We start from the raw sequence: 21,081 nt of genomic DNA on the forward strand, positions 1-21,081 counted from the left end.
CTATAGAGTAATCCGTTATGGATCGATCACCTTGACATAGGGAAGCCAGACCCCTGGAAGCCTCCTTCCCAAAAACTGAACGATCAAAGACCCGTATCATCTCCTCCTTAAAGTTCTGATAAACGTCAGAACACTCAGCCCTTGCCTCCCAGATAGCTGTGCCCCACTCCCGAGCCCGCCCAGTAAGGAGTGATATGACGTAAGCGATCCGAGCTCTCTCTCCAGAGTATGTGTTGGGCTGGAGAGAGAACACAATATCACACTGGGTGAGAAAGGAGCGACACTCAGTGGGCTGTCCAGAGTAACATGGTGGATTATTAACCCTGGGTTCCGGAGACTCGGAAGACCAGGAAGTAGCTTGTGGTACGAGACGAAGACTCTGAAACTGTCCTGAGAGATCGGAAACCTGAGCGGCCAGGGTCTCAACGGCATGACGAGCAGCAGACAATTCCTGCTCGTGTCTGCCGAGCATTGCTCCCTGGAACTTGACGGTAGTGTAGAGAGAATCCGTAGTCGCTGGGTCCATTCTTGGTCGGATTCTTCTGTTATGCTGATGAAGGAGGACCCAAAAGCGACGAAATAGAAACAGAGTCTTTATTCCAGTCTTAGACAAAAACGATACTCCTGATATATCTAAGGTAAAAACAAAACAGGAAAACTGAAATCCTCTCGTCAGTAGAGATGAACGACTGGAGACGCGACCACTAGACACCTGCTCACACGCAGCATCTGATGAAGGCAAAAACACGATAGGGCGGAACAAGGACACAGAACAGCAAACATCAAACAAGAATCCGACAAAGACAGAAGCAGAAAACAGAGGGAGAAATAGGGACTCAAATCAGAGGGCAAAATAGGGGACAGGTGTGAAAGAGTAAATAAGGTCGTTAGGAGAATGAGAACCAGCTGGGAGCAAGAACGGAACGATAGAGAGAGAGAGCGGGAGAGGGAAAAAGGAAGGAGGAGAGAGAGGAAATAGAAAGAGGGAAAGAACCTAATAAGACCAGCAGAGGGAAGCACAGGGACAAGACATGAAGATCAAAGACAAAACATGACACAAAAAGAGACATAAAAAGGCTCTTTCAGGTCAGGGGGTGACAATTTATTTGGGCTGCAATTTCTGAGGTTAGTAACTCTAATGAACATATCCTCTGCAGCAGAGGTAACTCTGGGTCTTCCTTTCCTTTGGCGGTACTCATGGGAGCCAGTTTCATCATAGCGCTTGATGGTTTTTGCGACTACACTTAGAGACATTTTCAAAATTCTTCCAGATTGACTGACCTTCATGTCTTAAAGTAAGGATGAAATGTATTTTCCCTTTGCTTATTTGAGCTGTTCTTGCCTTAATATGAACTTGGCCTTTTACCTGATATGGCTATCTTCTTTATACCACCCCTACCTTTTCACAACACAACTGATTCGCTCAAACGCATTCTGAAGGAAAGAAATTCCACAATTAACTTTTAACAAGGCACACCTGTTAATTGAAATGCATTCCAGGTGACTACCTCATGGAGCTGGTTGAGAGAATGACAAGAATGTGCAAATATATCATCAAGGCAAAGGGTGGCTACATTGAAGAATCTCAAATATAAACTATATTTTGATTTGTTTGAATCTTTTTTGGTTACTACGTGATTCCACAATCAAATCAAATCAAATTGTATTGGTCACATACACATGGTTAGCAGATGTTAATGCGAGTGTAGCGAAATGCTTGTGCTTCTAGTTCAAACCATGCAGTAATATCTAACAAGTAATCTAACAATTTCACAACAACTACCTTATACACACAAGTGTAAAGGAATGAATAAGAATATGTACATATAAATATATGGATGAGCGATGGCCGAACGGCATAGGCAAGATGCAGTAGAAGGTATAGAGTACAGTATATACATGAGATAAGTAATGTAGGGTATGTAAACATTATATAAAGTGGCATTGTTTAAAGTGACTAGTGATACCTTTATTACATCCAATTTTTAATTATTAAGTGGCTAGAGATTTGAGTCAGTATGTTGGCAGCAGCCACTCAATGTTAGTGATGGCTGTTTAACAGTCTGATGGCCTTGAGATAGAAGCTGTTTATCAGTCTCTCGGTCCCAGCTTTGATGCACCTGTACTGACCTCGCCTTCTGGATAATAGCGGGGTGAACAGGCAGTGGCTCGGGTGGTTGTTGTCCTTGATGATCTTTTTAGCCTTCCTGTGACATCTGGTGGTGTAGGTGTCCTGGAGGGCAGGTAGTTTTCCGTACCAGGCGGTGATACAGCCCGACAGGATGCTCTCGTTTGTGCATCTGTAAAAGTTTGTGAGTGTTTTAGGTGACAAGACAAATTTCTTCAGCCTCCTTCACCACGCTGTCTGTGTGGGTGGACCATTTCAGTTTGTCCATGATGTGTTCGCCAAAGAACTTAAAACTTTCCACCTTCCCCACTACTGTCCTGTCGATGTGGATAGGGGGGTGCTCCCTCTGCTGTTTCCTGAAGTCCACGATCATCTCCTTTGTTTAAATATGTGTTATTTAATAGTGTTGATGTCTTCACTAGTATTCTACAATGTAGAAAAGAGTCAAAATATTGAAAAACCCTGGAATGATTAGATGTGTCCAAAATTTTGACTGGTACTGTATATAGCAATATCATATAGGCTATAGTTAGGGATGGGCAACTTTGATGGGGCGGGGGTCACAAAAAATCTGAACGTCATCATGATGGGCCGCAGTTGCTCGCAGGTCTGCAGTACCCAACTCCCCACACTGTGAGCAAAACATTTTAGTGGTCGCCATCTTGACAGCAGAGAGGAAGTTTTAAATAAATTGTGCAATTCAACAAATTGTGTGTCGGGTGTAGAGAAATGTTGCAATTTTATTACAAATTTTGTGCAAGTGGCATGGGGCGGAGTTGAAAATGTGCTGTTTTACAGCCAATTTCCTGCGATTCTACATTTTGCCATAGGGTCGAAAGAAATGTTTGGAGTTTTTAATATGATATCTATGTGAGACTGACTAATAAAATCCAATGGGTGCACCCCCAGCGGGTAATTCGACCATGATACTTTTAGATAGCTGGCCGCGAAACTAACTTAGAAAACTAAAAATGTTTAGCTGACATGGGCTAATTGACTGACTAATCAGTGACTGACAAAAGAGAAAACATTTCTGATGCACAACCAAATTGTTCCGAGGGCCTTCAAAAGGGGAGCCGCAGTCGCAGGCCCGCAGCCGCCCATCCCTGGTCTATGCCATGATTGCTGTCGTCATAGGCCTATACATTGCAAGTTCAAATGATAATGTAAAACATCTGACAATGAATCCGTATACTTTGTAACAATCTACTCCAGTATTATGGATACATAGGCTACTTTGTTACCCCCTGAATGTGCAACTTGAAACGGGACTTTATCTTGTCATCAGTTCAGTGGCAACAGCAATGCGTCGCAGTCTTTCTGCTGCCTTCTCATAATTGGCTGAACAAGCAGTGATGCTACATCCACCGCTAACCTTGCCCGGGACCAAAGGGAGGAAAGCTTGAGGAGCGCGCGCATCAGGACGTCAAAACGCTAATAACAGAACAGGTGGAATTTTCAGCGTTTCTACGATTCTCTCTCAACTGGGAACATGTTTTCCCACACCATGTCTGTCAGAATTGGCAAGGAATGTCACCAATGAATATCTGTCAAAGAATTGACTGATAACACCGCGAGTCCCTTCTTGTAGCCGTTTTGGCTATCAGCTTCAGACTCCGTGTATAGTAGCTCACCCGTCAACTGAAAGGACGATACACGGACCCTACTACCATGCCCGCAGAAGTCAACGACCCTGAGAGCATTTTGAGCTACCAGGTATTGTCATCTTTCTTTGTGCACTCCCTTATTTATTGAAAATTTTAATATCAAAATATGGCACAGTCAAGTGAATAAAAGTAGCGTAGATTTATACATCAGCCTAAAATAACAATGTTACCTGAACGTTACCGATGCCGTTATAACGGTTTTATCTGGAGAGGAAAAACGGAACGCATCTGGACGCGCTTTTATGCTACCAAACGTGGGAAGATCAATAGCCATGTTTGCCTATAGGGCAGCTTCATCCAGTTTGTTACGAAGATTAACATAATTAGTCATTACATCTCAATGTGAACAGATTGAGATGTAGATGAATTTGCCACTCTTCAATTGAAAACAGGTACGCATTTTTGTAGTAGGCTACAATCCTGTGAGGATGGAGCAGAGTTAGTGCGCACGAAGTGTTTTTATTATTCGGAAACTGCTGGCACGTGCAATGGCACAATTCCCAATGGACATATCACATTGCAATACACTGCCTAGTGTGGACCCATCTTTCACGAGTTATATTTCTTTAACCTCAAGCATGTTTTAAAATGTGTCTGGCATCGCCAGAAATAAGGAACATGTTGGAGATGCATGCAATCACTCGCGAGGCAGGCATGGCAAGGCTAGCAAGTGTAAACAAGGATAGAGGCTTAGTGTATATCTATGTTTGTTCATTGTTTGGCTATATAAAACGGACACTTATTAAAACTGTTTGAATATTGAGTTTGATCAATGTATCGAGTATGAAGCCTACAGCAGCCTAGGCTATGGGTTGTCCAAAACAATTGAAGCATTCGGTCTCCTTCTCCTTTTAGAACCGCATCAGACAACATCAACCATTCACCCTCAATGATAGTCTACAACACACATCTAACATGTTCAGTGTAGCTAAAGTGTTCATCATATTCTACTCAATCCCCGAATACATTCTCAATTACCCTCAAATGACCTTGACGCCATCCTATGTGTAATCCGTGGCGGTTGAAGGAAACCGAGCTCCGAATTAAGCTCTAGTTTCATCATTGTGTTAATTGGGGTGGGACCATAGAGCTAGATATAGTTTCTAAGAAGATAAAGAGAAAATATAATTAGCGTCAGCTTTCAATACTTGATTGATCTTACCCATAGTCAACCGACAATACAGGCAGTTCAAAATACAGCGACTGCTCATGAATGTACCCTGAAGCATCTCTGGGTAATGAATGAAATAAGTGTACATAGTACCGTACCAGGGTTTAAGATAGGATAACGTTATGAATATTTATGCAAAGTACCTGGATGACAGTCTCCTATGTCGTCATTGGTTGGCTGACTGCTCGGGGAATGTATGGAGACTCAAGTGTTTTTTATATATTATAGGAGAAAATTCTGAAATTCCATTCCGGTGCCAGAACAACTAATCAAAGATTATCAACTGGACTAGACTGTAGTCTGATGGTGCTTGAAGTTGTTCAAATGGGCATTATTTGGACAGTAAGTGTCCTTCAAATACATAGGCTCTGATACACAGATCTGATAGTACAAAAAAAGTATGAATGTATGTAAGTCGCTCTGGATAAGAGCGTCTGCTAAATGACTTAAATGATAGAGAGCCAAAAGTCTCATATTAGATTAAGCCCGATTGTAGCCTAAGTATTGAGGTTAAAGTGATTGGGGAGGATCTAGACTGGACTGAGCATGGGCAGACCTAATGACTGGTGTCAAGGGAAGACAATGGTAATATAATTTGATGGCTTTACTGCATAGCACCGGAAAGGGAGGGAGGCAGACAGAGACATCTGGACCCATACATTACAGAGCTCTAGCCTCCCAGTGAACCCATTACCACTGTCTGTATATCATCTTCTGATAAGGTTAATGCTTTATTTCATTACTCTATTAGCTCTAATCCAGTTAGCACAGAACTAGGCAACATCAGGCTATGATATCACCATGCGTGAAAGAGCTATAATGCCTCAATAGTTTTGTTTGTTCTGATGAGTCACCACATGTACTGTGTCATACAGTAGGGAATCTAGGACTGATAATGCCAAAAACAGACCAGCCCTAAATATATGACAATGTTGTTAAAAGACAGCGATTTCACTGCCACGTTTTTCTAAAATCTTACTGAATTGGCCCATTTCAACCCAAGTCTTGAGTATCAATAAAAGTATGTAACATGGATAGGCCTTATTAATGTAGCCATAGTACAGTACACCACATTGTTGTATTGTGAGGTGAAATCCTCAGGGCTACAGCTCAAATGTTTCTTAAAATCAAGGACAGAACAAGAGAATAACTATTAGGATATACAAATACATAATATTTGTTCGCCACAAGATATTCTCAATAGACGCTTGGACTGCAAGAACATCTTTAACGTCTTTGTGCTTCACACAATATCTGCTGACAGCACAGTGTTTAGAGATCCAGTTTAGAGCAGTCATTTTCACTAATTAGTGTAGCATACAACATGGATCCTAGATTCTGGCAAACAAAATAATCACAAACCTAAGGCATGCTATGAGAGAAAGACTGTGGACCAATAGAGACCGGCACACTTGCGGTAGACACATTCTTACAATTACACATCTTCAATTTGGTTACGCCATTGTCATCACTCCCGTCCTCCCAAGACATGCCCATATTTACCATAGTAAGGGATCCCCTGACCGAACAGGAAGGCCAAACTTTTATACTCTAGGCAATGCCTTTAATTTCCAATAAGGGACACCTGGCACTGACAAGCCATAAGGGTACATTCACAAACTACCTTGTTGCAGATAATAACTCAGTTATGGTTCAGTTAGGATGTTTCCATGGTGATAACCCTTAATCCCTTAACTCCCCTTAGTGATGACAAACTCCCTTTAATGTTGTTCTGTCCAGCTTATCTCACAGTTTTAATTAGGCTCTGATCTTATCTCTGTGTTTGGACAGACCATTATGTACCTGTAAGTAATTGCTTTGAGAGGGAAAAACTAGCCACTATAATGTTTATGTTATGATCTGTTTGTTAGCACTGGCAGCATTGTCCTTTTAGTGACAGAGGCTGTAAAAAAAGAAGTTGTGGTGAAACACATGCGTGATAAATGATGTGGGTGATATCCCTTCTCACTGTAACTCGCACGCACGCACACACTCACACACAGCTAGTAATATAGTGCCTCCTCAATCAAAGGAAGTCACAGAATAAGCTGAATGATGCACATGTAATTATACAACACCCTTCCCTCCCTGTATGAGCTCTATTTGCATTGTTGCGTTCTCTCACCTACACAACCCACCAAGGCCACAGTGTTCTGATGGAGGGAAGAAGAAGGTAAAGAGAGAAAGAGAATTAGAGAGAGACACAAATAAATGAGTGGCATTGAACAATGCTAGTGAATGCATCCTCTCCTCTCCCCTTTCTCGGCTCTCTCTCTTTTTAACCTAAGACCACTTTTTCTCTCATCTTTACCTCCCCACCGCTTCACCTCAGTCATCCCTCTTTCTCTATCCCCATCTGTCCAATCCCTCTCTCATCTTCTCTTTCACGGCTTAGATATCAGCCTCTCCCATCCCTAGTGTCCTATGGAACTAACTCCTTCTCTATTCTTCCTGAGTCAGGTCAGTTGTAGTGTACAGCAGTGTGTTAGACTGTACTGTAGTAGCAGTGCAGGTGTCTGGGGCCAGGCCTGGGGCTGAGTGGTTACAGTTACACTATGAGCCATGTGGAGGAGGAACAGCAGCCTCTGTGGCCTGCTGCCCCCGCCCCCCTCACACACTGGGCCGCGTCTGGAAGTGACAGGCCCAGTTGTCAGAGTCAGGATCTGTAGCACTGCTGTCAGGTCAGTGTGCTGCTGGAGGGAGAATAGAGAAGAGGAGAGGAGAATGAGAGGGAGGGGGAGTGAGAAAGGAGGAGAGAGAGTGTGGAAAAAAGGAGAAGAGGGAGAGGAAGGCTTAAGTAAAGAGAGGGAGAAGTAAGTGTGGAAATTGAGTTGAAAGGAGGAAGGAGAGAGTGTGGAGAAAGTAGAAAAGGGAGAGGGGGACTCTAGGAAAGTGAGGGAGGAAGAGAGAGAGAGTGGAGAGAGTGGTGGACTACTTAAAGAGAAGTAGCCTGTAGGAGGAGAGATTATTAGGCCTATAACCGTGACCATGACTTACACACAGTTCAGCAACCTCTTGTGTTAAAGAAACCACAAAGTTTATTGCACTAAAAAGACAGATGATTCACACAACTGTGCAGCGCGGAAGTTCATGTTTAAAACAGTGAATATGATTGGTTTTATGTGATAACTAATGTAACGTGTCTTCACATTTCATAACTCCCTTTTACTAAGGAATCATAAAGAGTCTCCTCATTCCTAAAATAAACCATGAGATCTGTTAGCGATATTAGGATTACTGTGCAACGTAGACCTTCCAGTTTCTCCCAGGATGGCAAAACAATTTGCATGTTCGTATAGTGCCCATCGGTTATGAATGTTTCAGCCTTTGTTGAGAAGTCGTGTTTTTACCGTAATTTGCAGGTTTTAAAGAGCACCAAAAACTACACTAAACATGAGCCTTAGCGTATCTGCCGCCACAGAAACAGACCCTGGGTCTGTTCTAACGCGACCACCCGCGAATCCGAGGCCATGATTGTGCTTCCGTTGTTGGTGTGGTAGCGAAGCAACCTTTATTTGGATGCAATTAACATATATGCATATGACAATTTCTCCCGACAGTGGTAGAATTGCTCTGGCGCGCTGCATGAAACAGAGGCGCGTTTAGTTAAAAGTATGCAGTATGCCACGACCGCAACACAGTAGCAGCTCATGACTGGCTAAGTAGACAGGGCGGGGCCGAGTGCAGATGGATTTTTCCGAATTCAACATGTATCACTTCAACCAGCCTGATAATAGTTAATTTCCAATTTGTTTAATTTCTCTAAACTCTGAATAGAATAGGATTGGAGTTATAGGCCTACTCAGGCTGGTTATAGGCAGACTATCACATTCAACCTATAGCGTAGCCCAAATAGCCCATCTATCCTATTTAAAAAGGACTTAAGACAGAAACAGATCATTGGTTCCATTTCCATTACTAGTGAAACCAAAGCGCTGTAACATATAAATCAAATCAAAAGGCTATTGCACAGAAAAACATGGACTTGCGGGTGTATCGCAAATTCAGAACTGATGGACAGCAACACAATAAACTACAGCACTGATCATTGGAAACGAGATCAGAATGACTGCTAAGGCTTGATCCATGAATGAAATAATTAAATTAGGTAGCCTAGCCTACAAAACTAAAACAATCCATGTGTTCAAATCAAAAGGCCTGATTAACATGACATCAGTAGCCTATGATGCAATACTCGTGATCATATTGAGGAGAACAAAAACTACTTAGCCTAATACCACCACAGAAAGTTCACTATTTGGCATCTTCACAATTAACTAGCCTAGTTTTGCTGTTAGGTTTGAAGAGAACTAGGTCCTGTTACTTGCAGCCCACCTCTTCCAATGCATTGTGGAAAAGTGTGTATCGAATTCTACTAGATGAAGAGCCGAAGTGAGTATTAAATCCTGGCATTTAAACTATACTCGATTTTTGAAAATTCCCATACTATAAAAAATGTAAAAATCCCATACTGAGAGTGCGTCATGCGTGATTGCGTTGTTTCCCGCTATTCGTTGATTTCGGTAGCGCATCTTCATATCTAATGGATCAGCTGTTGTCAAAGCTGAAATTAGTATGACATCCAGCATTTAAAGTATTCTTGATTTTTTTCTAAATGTCACTTACAATTAAACTACATTTTTTCTCCATACTCAAACGGCCTACTATTTAAGACGCAAGTATGGGTATTCAAACATGGCCAGTGTCTACTGTTTGCATGTCTGTGGATCAGCTGAGTCATTGGTCCCCGGTTAGTGTTAATGGTTATTGCCTTGGTCAGCTGAGTTGTTGGTCCCCGGTTAGTGTTAATGGTTATTGCCTTGGTCAGCTGAGTTGTTGGTTCCCGGTTAGTGTTAATGGTTATTGCCTTGGTCAGCTGAGTCATTGGTCCCTGGTTAGTGTTAATGGTTATTGCCTTGGTCAGCTGAGTTGTTGGTCCCCGGTTAGTGTTAATGGTTATTGCCTTGGTCAGCTGAGTTGTTGGTTCCTGGTTAGTGTTAATGGTTATTGCCTTGGTCAGCTGAGTCGTTGGTTCCCGGTTAGTGTTAATGGTTATTGCCTTGGTCAGCTGAGTTGTTGGTCCCCGGTTAGTGTTAATGGTTATTGCCTTGGTCAGCTGAGTTGTTGGTTCCTGGTTAGTGTTAATGGTTATTGCCTTGGTCAGCTGAGTTGTTGGTTCCTGGTTAGTGTTAATGGTTATTGCCTTGGTCAGCTGAGTTGTTGGTCCCCGGTTAGTGTTAATGGTTATTGCCTTGGTCAGCTGAGTTGTTGGTTCCCAGTTAGTGTTAATGGTTATTGCCTTGGTCAGCTGAGTTGTTGGTCCCCGGTTAGTGTTAATGGTTATTGCCTTGGTCAGCTGAGTCATTGGTCCCTGGTTAGTGTTAATGGTTATTGCCTTGGTCAGCTGAGTTGTTGGTCCCCGGTTAGTGTTAATGGTTATTGCCTTGGTCAGCTGAGTTGTTGGTTCCTGGTTAGTGTTAATGGTTATTGCCTTGGTCAGCTGAGTCGTTGGTCCCCGGTTAGTGTTAATGATTATTGCCTTGGTCAGCTGAGTTGTTGGTCCCTGGTTAGTGTTAATGGTTATTGCCTTGGCCACCTGTCAATGTGGATGGTTGTTGTCCTGGCACCACACTGCCAGGTCATTGACCTCCTCCCTGTAGGCTGTCTAATCGTCAGGCTTACCACCGTTGTGTCGTTAGCAAACTTGATGATAGTGTTGGAGTTGTGCATCACCACGCAGTCGTGGGTAAACAGGTAGTACAGGAGGGGACTAAGCACACTCCCCTGTGGGGCACCCGTGTTAAAGGTCAGGTCTTGTACATACGTAGGATCTTAATTTGAGCCAGTTTGCTATAGCAGGAAAATAATAATAATGGACATTTTTGTAGGGCTTGATACATTTTTTGTAAATGTATCAAATTGGAAATTACAAACTTCAGAAGACTTTTTAAACCTCAAATACACTACAAGTTTTGCAATGAAATTTCTCCTGCAACAGGGTGATCAAATGAAGATTCTACATCAGTATGTATTTATCTTACGTGTGACAATGCTGGCCTGGCTGTGTGCACTTAAAATGGACTGACAGAGTCTTCCAAAATGAAGGATATTTATTTAGGAACAGAAAGGTAAAAAAAGGATGCTACAAGTAGACAATAGGTCTTCTAAAATGTTTACAATACTACAACCTTTATACACAAACTGAAGCGCATCCTACTACTGGCCTAGATTACACTGCTTCCACCAAATGTAGGCTTTTGTAGATGCAATCAAACTAATGTTGATAGCCAACTCAACTCTTTGGGATATTCTACCAGATTGTAAACTTGTTACATCCAATGAAAGCATTTTCTATTTCCATATAAAACCTCCAAATCATCAAGAACGAAAAAGAGACACAGAGACACATAGTAGCTCACTGTACAAGTAGGATTTTATTCACAAGACATATTTCACATGTATTCATCCTCCTGGAGGAGAAATACCTCCCAGCCTTGAGATCCGAGCTAAATTAGACAGATGCTTTGGGTGATACAGCTGTGTGTGTCTGTACAAGTATGTGGTTGTGTTTTGATGTACTGTTACTAGGTAACAGAAAGGTCAAACAGAGGTTTTCTCAGTGTGAGATGCAGACCATGATGATTCCTAGACCTGGAGAAATACTGTTTTCACTCCCTGTGTGGCTGGCAGCTGTGACAAATATTGTTGACTACACACAACACCATCTACTACATTCTGACATTCTGCTAATTGGAAAACCAAAATTCACATCTGTTTTTATTGTTCTGTCAGGTAGGCTATCTCTCGCTCTCGCTCTCTGTCTCTGTCTCGGTCTCTGTCTCTGGGGTGTGTATGTTTGTGTGTTTAGAAGCTCAAGCTGTGTTGTCCTCAGGCTACTCCAGTGCTATAGTGATTTGCTGTGGTGGTGGTGTCCTCCCCTCACACTCTGTCAGTCTGTCAGTAAAAAAAAAGTAAGAAAATGTATGCACTCACTACTGTGAGCGGTCTGCTAAATGACTTACATGTAAATGTACATGTAGTTAGTGTAGCACTGATGAGCCTGTGAAGGACACAAACTCAAGTAAAGAGCTATTTCGAGTGTGTGTGTGTGTGTGTGTGTGTGTGTGTGTGTGTGTGTGTGTGTGTGTGTGTGTGTGTGTGTGTGTGTGTGTGTGTGTGTGTGTGTGTGTGTGTGTGTGTGTGTGTGTGTGTGTGGTAGCAGGTGGCTGAGATCGGGGGTTGATGGTGGTAAGCTGTGTGGAAAATGACTGTGTGAAGTCAAGCCCTTTTGAGCATTGTCGGCATGACTGGGGTGTGGTGGGTGGGACTGGGGTGTGGTGGGTGTGACTGGGGTGTGGTGGGTGTGACTGGGGTGTGGTGGGCGAGTGACAAGCATTATTTACATGCACCAAATAATGCATGCAGACCAGATTTTGGCCGATACACGCTAATTATCAAAATCCAGAAAAGAGCCATTAAATTCTACAGCCACCTAGAAGGAAGTGATTCCCAGACCTTCCACAACAAAGCCATCACCTACAGAGAGATGAACCTGGAGAATAGTCCCCTAAGCAAGCTGGTCCTGGGGCTCTGTTCACAAACACAAACAGACCCCACAGAGCCCTAGGACAGCAACACAATTAGACCCAACCAAATCACGAGAAAACAAAAAGATAATTACTTGACACATTGGAAAGAATTAACAAAAAAACTGAGCAAACTAGAATGCTATTTGGCAAAGCTTTGACCATGTCTGTACATATGTACTATGTACAGACTCAGTGAGCATAGCCTTGCTATTGAGAAAGGCCGTCGTAGGCAGACCTGGGTCTCAAGAGAAGACATGCTATGTGCACATTTCCCACAAAATGAAGTGGAAACTGAGCTGCACTTCCTTAACTCCTGCCCAATGTATGACCATATTAGAGACACAAATTTCCTTCAGATGACACAGATCCACAAAGAATTCGAAAGCAAACCCAATTTTGATAAACTTAGATATCCACTGGGTGAAATACCACAGTGTGCCATCACAGCAGCAAAATGTGTGATCTGTTGCCACAAAAAAGGGCAACCAGTGAAAAACAAACACTATTGTAAATACAACCCATATTTATGTTTATTTATTTTCCCTTTTGTACTTTAACTATTTGCACATCATTACAACACCGTATATAGACACAATATGACATTTGAAATGTCTTTATTCTTTTGGAACTGCTGTTATTATCTACTTCACTTGCTTAGGCAATGTTAACATATGTTTCCCATGCCAATAAAGAGAAAGAAGGAGCACTCAACAGAATGAAACAGAGAGGGAGAGAGAGAGAGAGAGCTGTATCCTAGCTGCAGTTCCAGTCCTCCTAATAGAGCTGATTATAGAGCTTGCAACCTGAGCTGAGTCCCACAGACAGCCCTAATTCACCAGCCACAGCTGCACTGCCTGATAAGACAGCACCACCACCACATCGAACAGAATAGGGGAGTGAGTGTGTGTGTGTGTGTTAGAAGGGTAAAGGAGAGAGAATTAGAGGAAGGGTGTGTGCATGTGTTTATACAGTAGATGGAAGGAGAGAGGAGAATGAGAGAGGACAGAGACTGAGATTAATCAACACCATTTTAATATACCAGTGGTAAATGAAGTCTGACTATAGAGCCATTGTGAAAGAGATCACTGAGACTGTTTATCAACTCTTTCCTCTTAACCACCAGGTTTATTGAGCCCTAAATACATTATTTCTACCAATTCCATTTTTATGTGCAAATGGGACTCTTCATGTTTTTTGCAACTCAAGGTCCGTCCATCATTAATGAAGGAATTCTATATATGCCATTCAGCTTGTATCTAATGCAATTTACAGTACAGGGAGTTCATACATTTTAGTGATTCCAGCAGGAATTGAACCCACAGTCCTGGCGTTGCTAGCACAACTCTCTTACCAACTGAGCCACACATTCATTCAGCATTGCAACAATTCCCTCACTCACCCAGTCTTTCTGTATTTTCAAATAGTTCCATGTAATACTCAGTGTATTTGTCTAACAGTGAGAGAAAGAGGTGTCTAGGGAGATGGAACGCCTAGTCATGGAAATAACTCCCTGTGGCTCAACATTGACAGGGAGAGGGTGAGGTGTAGTGGAAAAACGAAGGATGGCTAAGCATCAGCACCAAGTCAACCATTTCAGTTAACTCTCGCCAGGGAGGTGTAGGGGGTACTGACACAACAGGTGTGTCTGCATGACCTGTGTATGTGCATTGTGTTGACTCTAAGCTGAGGGAAAGGTGCTATACCTTACAGCGCAGGTACAGATCTGTTTTTCTTTTGTAAGATTTGACTTCACAAGGTAAGAATGGTCTCTGAGTCTTGGTTTTCCCTTGAAAAACATAGTCTGTGTCATATCTTAATCTGCAGACTAGTTATATAAAACTGTGATTGGAAGCTTGAAAATACACTTTAGATGAAATATGTAGGATAATGAAAAATTATACTTTACTTTCAATACTGTAACTTGTTTTAACTCGTCAAACTACAGCTAAAAATGACAGTGGTCAACTATTAAGACCTGTTTGTGTGATAAATGTTGAACTGAAAGTGAGGGAACTCCAGTGAAGGTGAACCTGCCAGACCTCTGAAGGATAAGTGAAACAGCCCTCTCCTTGAGGTGAGGGGGAGTGGGCCCAGCTGTCCTCTGTTCTGTTTATGGTGGGGTTTCTGTTGTGATGAATTATGCCACCATCAAGGGGTTAGGCCAGGGGGAGGAAACTGATAGAACAGGTCTGCTAAAGAGTTGGAGCTTACAGGGACAGGGACTGTCTCCCTCCTCAACCCCTCACCCTCGCTCACCCTCATCCCCACTCTCATGTATCACAGCTCACAACTCTAAGGCTAGCTGGCGGAACAAGAATGGTTCTAAAGTGCCTTCTCTAAATGGGTCGATACATTGCCCCTGTGTTGAATTAGACAGAGCACAGGAGAACCAGAAAAGGTAAATCAATGTTCTATGTATTTACTCTGATGCCATGTCAATTTGATACGCATTGCGGATAATGGCACACACACACACACACACACACACACACACAGGAAGGCTGGAGATAGGCAGTGATGTGCTGAAAGGAAGGTTGAATCATCTCATTCAAGGAAAGTATTGATGCATGCAGTTCACATAAAGGGATCCTGGCTGCAGCAGAGGAAGGCACTAATAGGGATTCATATTTTCCCGAAAATCAACCAAGTTTCAATACCGGGAATAATTCCAATTTATCCAGAGAAGTACTGCAAAAATCAGAAGTGCCCATTTAAAGCGTTTAAACCAAGATATCGTCACTATGTGTCACGGCTGTTGAAAGGAGAGGATCAAGGTGCAGCGTGGTGAGCGTACATTTTCTTTATTAATAATCAAAATGACGCCGAACAAAACAATAAACACTACAAAAACAAACTGTGAAGCTCAAAGGCTATGTGCCCTTAACAAAGTCAACTTCCCACAAAGACAAGTGGAAAAAGGGATACCTAAGTATGGTTCTCAATCAGAGACAACAATAGACAGCTGCCTCTGATTGAGAACCACACCCAGCCAAACACAAAGAAATACACAACATAGAACATAGAATACCCACCCCAACTCACGCCCTGACCAAACCAAAATAGAGACTTAAAAGGATCTCTAAGGTCAGGGCGTGACACTATGCCAGGCCAATCAGAGGGGCTTTGCACCACCTTGTAGGCTTGGTTGCACCACTATGTAAAGATTTCAGAGAAAGTGAATCTGATATTTAATAGTGATAGAGTAACTATCTTTGATCGCTAATGACATAGTTGTGAATTGCGAAACAGGCAGTTCATGTTCCTCAACTCATTCAGCGCTTTTCAGCAGTAGGCTATCTCGACACAGAGAGCGTTCAGGACGCACAGAGTGCACCCTGAGTATAGCGTTGTTGAATCATACAAACTTTGTAATGGCAGTCAATCAAAAGTTAAATTACAAAAGTTGCTAAGCTTGCTAGATAACCTCCTTCAACGAATGACAGAATATCTCCTATATTTGGCAAAATCGAGTTGACAATTATGCAGATAGCAGATCAACTCATGAATAACAGGGAGATGAAGTGTGGAAGTAGTTGCAATATCATGGTATCTTAACCCAGACCAAAATATCCATATCTTCTCTCATACCGTTTGTTGATCACACATTCTCTACCGAAGCTCTCATATGGGCAGCAATACGAGACAGCGCAGAGAAGCGGGGAAAATGTTATAGCGGTATTTTGACATACTTAGGCGAGAGACGTGCTTTCATAATGCAACCTATGGATTACAGAATAAAGTTAGGAATTTTCATGCGAGACAGGAGTCAGCATACTGGGTTTCAGTGAGATTGGGGCCAGACAGGAAAATAACCTAGGCTCTAGGACAGGAGAAGATATAGTTTTCCCTCAAGTCTCTGAATTGTTAACATACTTCATGTCTGTGACAGAGATGACTATGTAGTGAATTGTGCATAGGCCTACCAAATTTGTGATTATCTGAAGAGTCACAATGACAACGCAAAGAGGCACGCGTTCTTTTCTAGGCTGTACTCTAGGGGTTTCCTGTAGGGTTTATTAACTACATTCGGGTCGGTTGTGCTGTCCAGCAGTGTCAATTATGTGTGTGCTTTGGATTTATGGCGACTTTGTGTGAAGTAAATATGCTAGGCTAAAGGCTTACTGCTGTGGAACTGCATTAGTGCGACATTGGGGGAAAATGTTGTAATTTCCCGGGTCTTGTCATTACATTTTTTCAGGAAATGTGAACAGTGTTCCCAGGGCGGTCCCGGGATGCCGGTTATCCATGTTAATCCCGAGAAGGTACCAGCTGCAGCCACTCCAATTTGGGCCATGCCCTGTTTAAGCAGCACACCTTGCTGCAGTCAGGCTGCGTTTACACAGGCAGCCCAATAATGTTATTATTTTTTTACCACTAATTGGTCTTTTGGCCAAAGCAATTAATTGGTCTAAAGATCCGAATTGGGCTGCCTGTATTAACACAGCCTCAGAGCTCTATTGCGTTCGGTTGGTCTCCAGCCCAGTGACTATCTCAAAGACTATGGACCTTTTGATTAAATGTTTTTGATAGACTGAACAGTCGAATGGTGGCAAGAGATATTTCAGTTACAGTTTTGACCTCTGTTGAGTTATTAAGTGCTTGAACAGTGATATATACTCTGATTTGAGCTAGGCCTTTTATTTAGCAGTTTGAATTCCGCTTTGAAAGCGATAAAACAGCAGGACATTTTCATGTTTTCACTGGTCCTTTGGCTCCAGTGTCCCGGTCATACACATGCACGCACACACACACACATACACACACACACACACGCACACACGCGCGCACGCGCGCGCACGCACGCACGCACGCACGCACGCACACACACACACACACACACACACACACACACACACACACACACACACACACACACTGTGCCAGATGATGACAGACTGGCCCTGGTCCAGGTTTGTGATGATCCATCAAGGATGTGTCAGAACAGCCAAACCATGATTAGTTTATGCCTATGATTTAGGGTCTGCAGTGTTGCTACAGACCCCACACACACACATGCCTGCACATACACACAAAATTACAATTCCAGTGCGGCCCTGGCCGTAGATGCAGAACCATTAGCTGTCTTGGACCAGTGGAACCACACCCTTGTTTTTGAATTCTTTCTTTTTCTTTTCAGTTGATTGAACAGTTAAACTTTGAGACATTGTGACAGAATATGTCACAAGGTTAATGGCTTGTTTGTTAGAACAGACTCAGTTTGTGATTGTACTGCTGAATGGAGTTCTGTGTGGAAATGTGTTAGTAGAACATCCTGACCTAGCTCCTCTGGTTGAGTGGGAGATTTTCCTTTGTCATGCTCTTTGATGGGTTTGTGTGTGTCGGTTTGACGGTTTGTCTCCGGCTAAGGTCAACAATATTGACTGGGATTCGCCAGTAATAACATAGAAAAGGTACACATACCACACACACACACTTCTATAACTGTATCATACATAGATTTTTATTTTATGTCCTCTGAGCCATCTAATAACACTTCTGAAAGGTTGCTGCAACATTGTAACAATGATATTGAAATATAAGAGCAGCATTCCCTTGATCTGAAACCAGATTTGAACCCTCAGATCCAGTACAGTATAGGTCCTTGTCAATAAAACGTCACAATACAGTGCACAGCGTTTGATTTGCCTACTGGGGCGCAAGGAGACCCCCACCTGTAATTTCAGATATGTGAGGGTAGCCCATCCATTTGGCATGTAGCTACACTCTTAGAAAAAAAGGTGCTATCTAGAACCCTTTGAAGAACCCTTTTTGGTTCCAGTTAGAACGTTTTTGGTTCCAGCTAGAACATTTTTGGCTTCCATGTAGAACTCTTTCCCCATCAGGTTCTACATGGAACTGAAACGGGTTCGACCTGGAACCAAAAAAGGTGCTCTTATGGGGACAGCCGAATAACCCTTTTGGAACCCTTTTTTCTAAGAGCGTAGCTACTGTAACACTCTTAAAAACAATGTGGAAAAGGGGATGTTAGGTAACTTCGCTAGGTAGGCCTACATAGGTTGAAGAAAACAGTACATTAGGTCTACTTTAGGTAGGTCCATTAGGTCTCCCGGGTGGCGTAGTGGTCCAGGGCACTGCATCGCAGTGCTGGCTGCGCCACCAGAGTCTCTGGGTTCGCGCCCAGGCTGGGCTGGGTTCGCACCCAGGCTCTGTCGCAGCCGGCCGCAACCGGGAGGTCCGTGGGGCGACGCACAATTGGCATAGCGTGGTTAGGGAGGGTTTGGCCGGTAGGGATATCCTTGTCTCAGTATGTAAAAAAAAATAATAATGTAATAAAATGTATGCACTCTACTGTAAGTCGCTCTGGATAAGAGCGTCTGCTAAATGACTAAAATGTAAATGTACTTACCACTATATGTGTAGCCAACTGTACAATGTTTCTACTAGTAGGTTGCAAAGTAAACATGATCAGCTAACAGTGCATTTGCAAATGCACCCTTCTGCTGCTTGACAGGCAGAGCCCACAAAGGAAGGGAAATTAACGTTAACCACTCATACTTGTCAGGTATAGGTAACTTTTATTTTATATCACTCAAATATCCAATTAATGGTGGCCGATATTGTGCAATATCACGAGGCTACCCTCATGTATCTGAAATGACATGATCAATTGATGTTTACTGATTGTGAAAAGCGTGCAGTTACTTGCTCGATAACTCTGATGATAGAGCAAAATGTGCACAATTGTTTTGCATGGAATAATCGGAAATTTGTCATTCTGACTACGCTCTTCAAGAGGTGATGCTATTACAACCAAATAGTTAACATTTATATAACAGTCCTTTGAAAACTGCACGCAGTTGTCAATGGTTTTAGTGGGGCTGGGAGTCTTCTTTCCCCCCAGCAGGCAAGTCAAAAGCTCTGCACATTATTGTGACGTTTTATTGATGACGACCTATAGGGTCAATGACATGCACAGGCCTTAGGGCCAGATTTCGACTTAAAATATATGCTTTTTCTACACATGCCTTTCCTATGCACTTCTCAGTAGTTGGTATTCAGACTTACCTTATGCAGGTGCGTAACGGGCTTTGCAGGCGCGGTCCCCTTGCAGGCACTAAATACATTTAATTCAACCGCTGAAAACCCTCCCACTTGTTGGCCAACAGATTTTTCATTCAATAGGGTTTTCAGTACATTTATTGTCTCCGTTTCAACACCAACTGGTAGATTATTTAGGTAAAACATTTTTTTTTATATATATTTTTTTATATACAGTGCTTTCGGAAAGTATTCAGACTCCTTGACTTTTTCCACATTTTGTTACGTTGCAGCCTTATTCTAAAATGTATTAAAATTGTTTTTCCCCCTCATCAATCTACACATAATAGCCCATAATGACAAAGCAAAAACTTGTTTTTAGAAATGTTTACTAATTTATAAAAAATAAACAACTGAAATATGACTTTTACATAAGTTTTCAGACCCTTTACTCAGTACTTTTTGAAGCACCTTTGCCAGTGTTTACAGCCTTGAGTCTTCTTGGGTATGATGCTACAAGCTTGGCACACCTTTATTTGGGGAGTTTCTCCCATTCTTCTCTGCAGATCCTCTCAAGCTCTGTCAGGTTGGATGGGGAGTGTAGCTGCAAAGCTATTTTCAGGTCTCTCCAGAGATGTTTGATTGGGTTCAAGTCTGGGCTGTTGTTGGGCCACTCAAGGACATTCAGAGACTTGTCCCGAAGCCACTCCTGCGTTGTCTTGGCTGTGTGCTTAGGGTTGTTGTCCTGTTGGAGGGTGAACTTTCACCCCAGTCTGAGATCCTGAGTGCTCTGGAGCAGGTTTTCATCAAGGATCTCTCTGTACTTTTCTCCGTTCACCTTTGCCTCGATCCTGACTAGTCTCCCAGTCCCTGTCGCTGAAAACTTCCCCACAGCATGATGCTGCCACCACCATGCTTCACCGTCGGGATGGTGCCAGGTTTCCTCCAGACGTGACACTTGACATTCAGGCCCAGGAGTTCAATCTTGGTTTCATCAGACCAGTGAATCTTGTTTCTCATGGTCTGAGAGTCTTTGGGTGCCCTCCAAGCAGGTTGTCATGTGCCTTTTACTGAGGAGTGGATTCCGTCTGGCCACTCTACCATAAAGACCTGATTGGTGAGGTGCTGCAGAGATAGATGGTTGTCCTTCTGGAAGTTTCTCCCATCTCCACAGAGGAACTCTGGAGCGGTGTCAGAGTGACCATCGGGTTCTTGGTCACCTCCGTGACCAAGGCCCTTCTCCCCAATTTCTCAGTTTGGCCAGGTGGACAGCTCTAGGAAGAGTCTTTGTGGTTCCAAACTTCTTCCATTTAAGAATGATGGAGGCCACTGTATTCTTCGGGACCTTCAATGCTGCAGAAATCTTTTCGTACCCTTCCCCAGATCTGTGCCTCGACACAACCCTGTCTCGGAGCTCTATGGACAGTTCCTTCGACCTCATGGCTTGGTTTTTGCTCTGACATGCACTGTCAACTGTGGGAACTTATATAGACAGATGTGTGCCTTTTAAATCATGTCCAATCAATT

The 21,081-nt window shown here is 42.8% G+C and overlaps 1 protein-coding gene across 1 annotated transcript in view; it reads left to right on the top strand.

Moving 5' to 3' along the window:
• The first annotated feature begins 3,348 nt into the window (after positions 1-3,348).
• slc4a8 (solute carrier family 4 member 8) overlaps positions 3,349-21,081 on the top strand; it is a 51,485-nt gene continuing 33,752 nt past the window's right edge. The window contains exon 1 of the mRNA XM_055869291.1: positions 3,349-3,844. Within this exon, the coding sequence (XP_055725266.1) occupies positions 3,800-3,844 (45 nt within the window). The 5' untranslated portion in view covers positions 3,349-3,799. The remainder of the gene's footprint in view (positions 3,845-21,081) is intronic.

This window comes from Salvelinus fontinalis, chromosome 18 (genome assembly GCF_029448725.1).
Source record: "Salvelinus fontinalis isolate EN_2023a chromosome 18, ASM2944872v1, whole genome shotgun sequence".
Classification (NCBI taxonomy): domain Eukaryota; kingdom Metazoa; phylum Chordata; class Actinopteri; order Salmoniformes; family Salmonidae; genus Salvelinus; species Salvelinus fontinalis.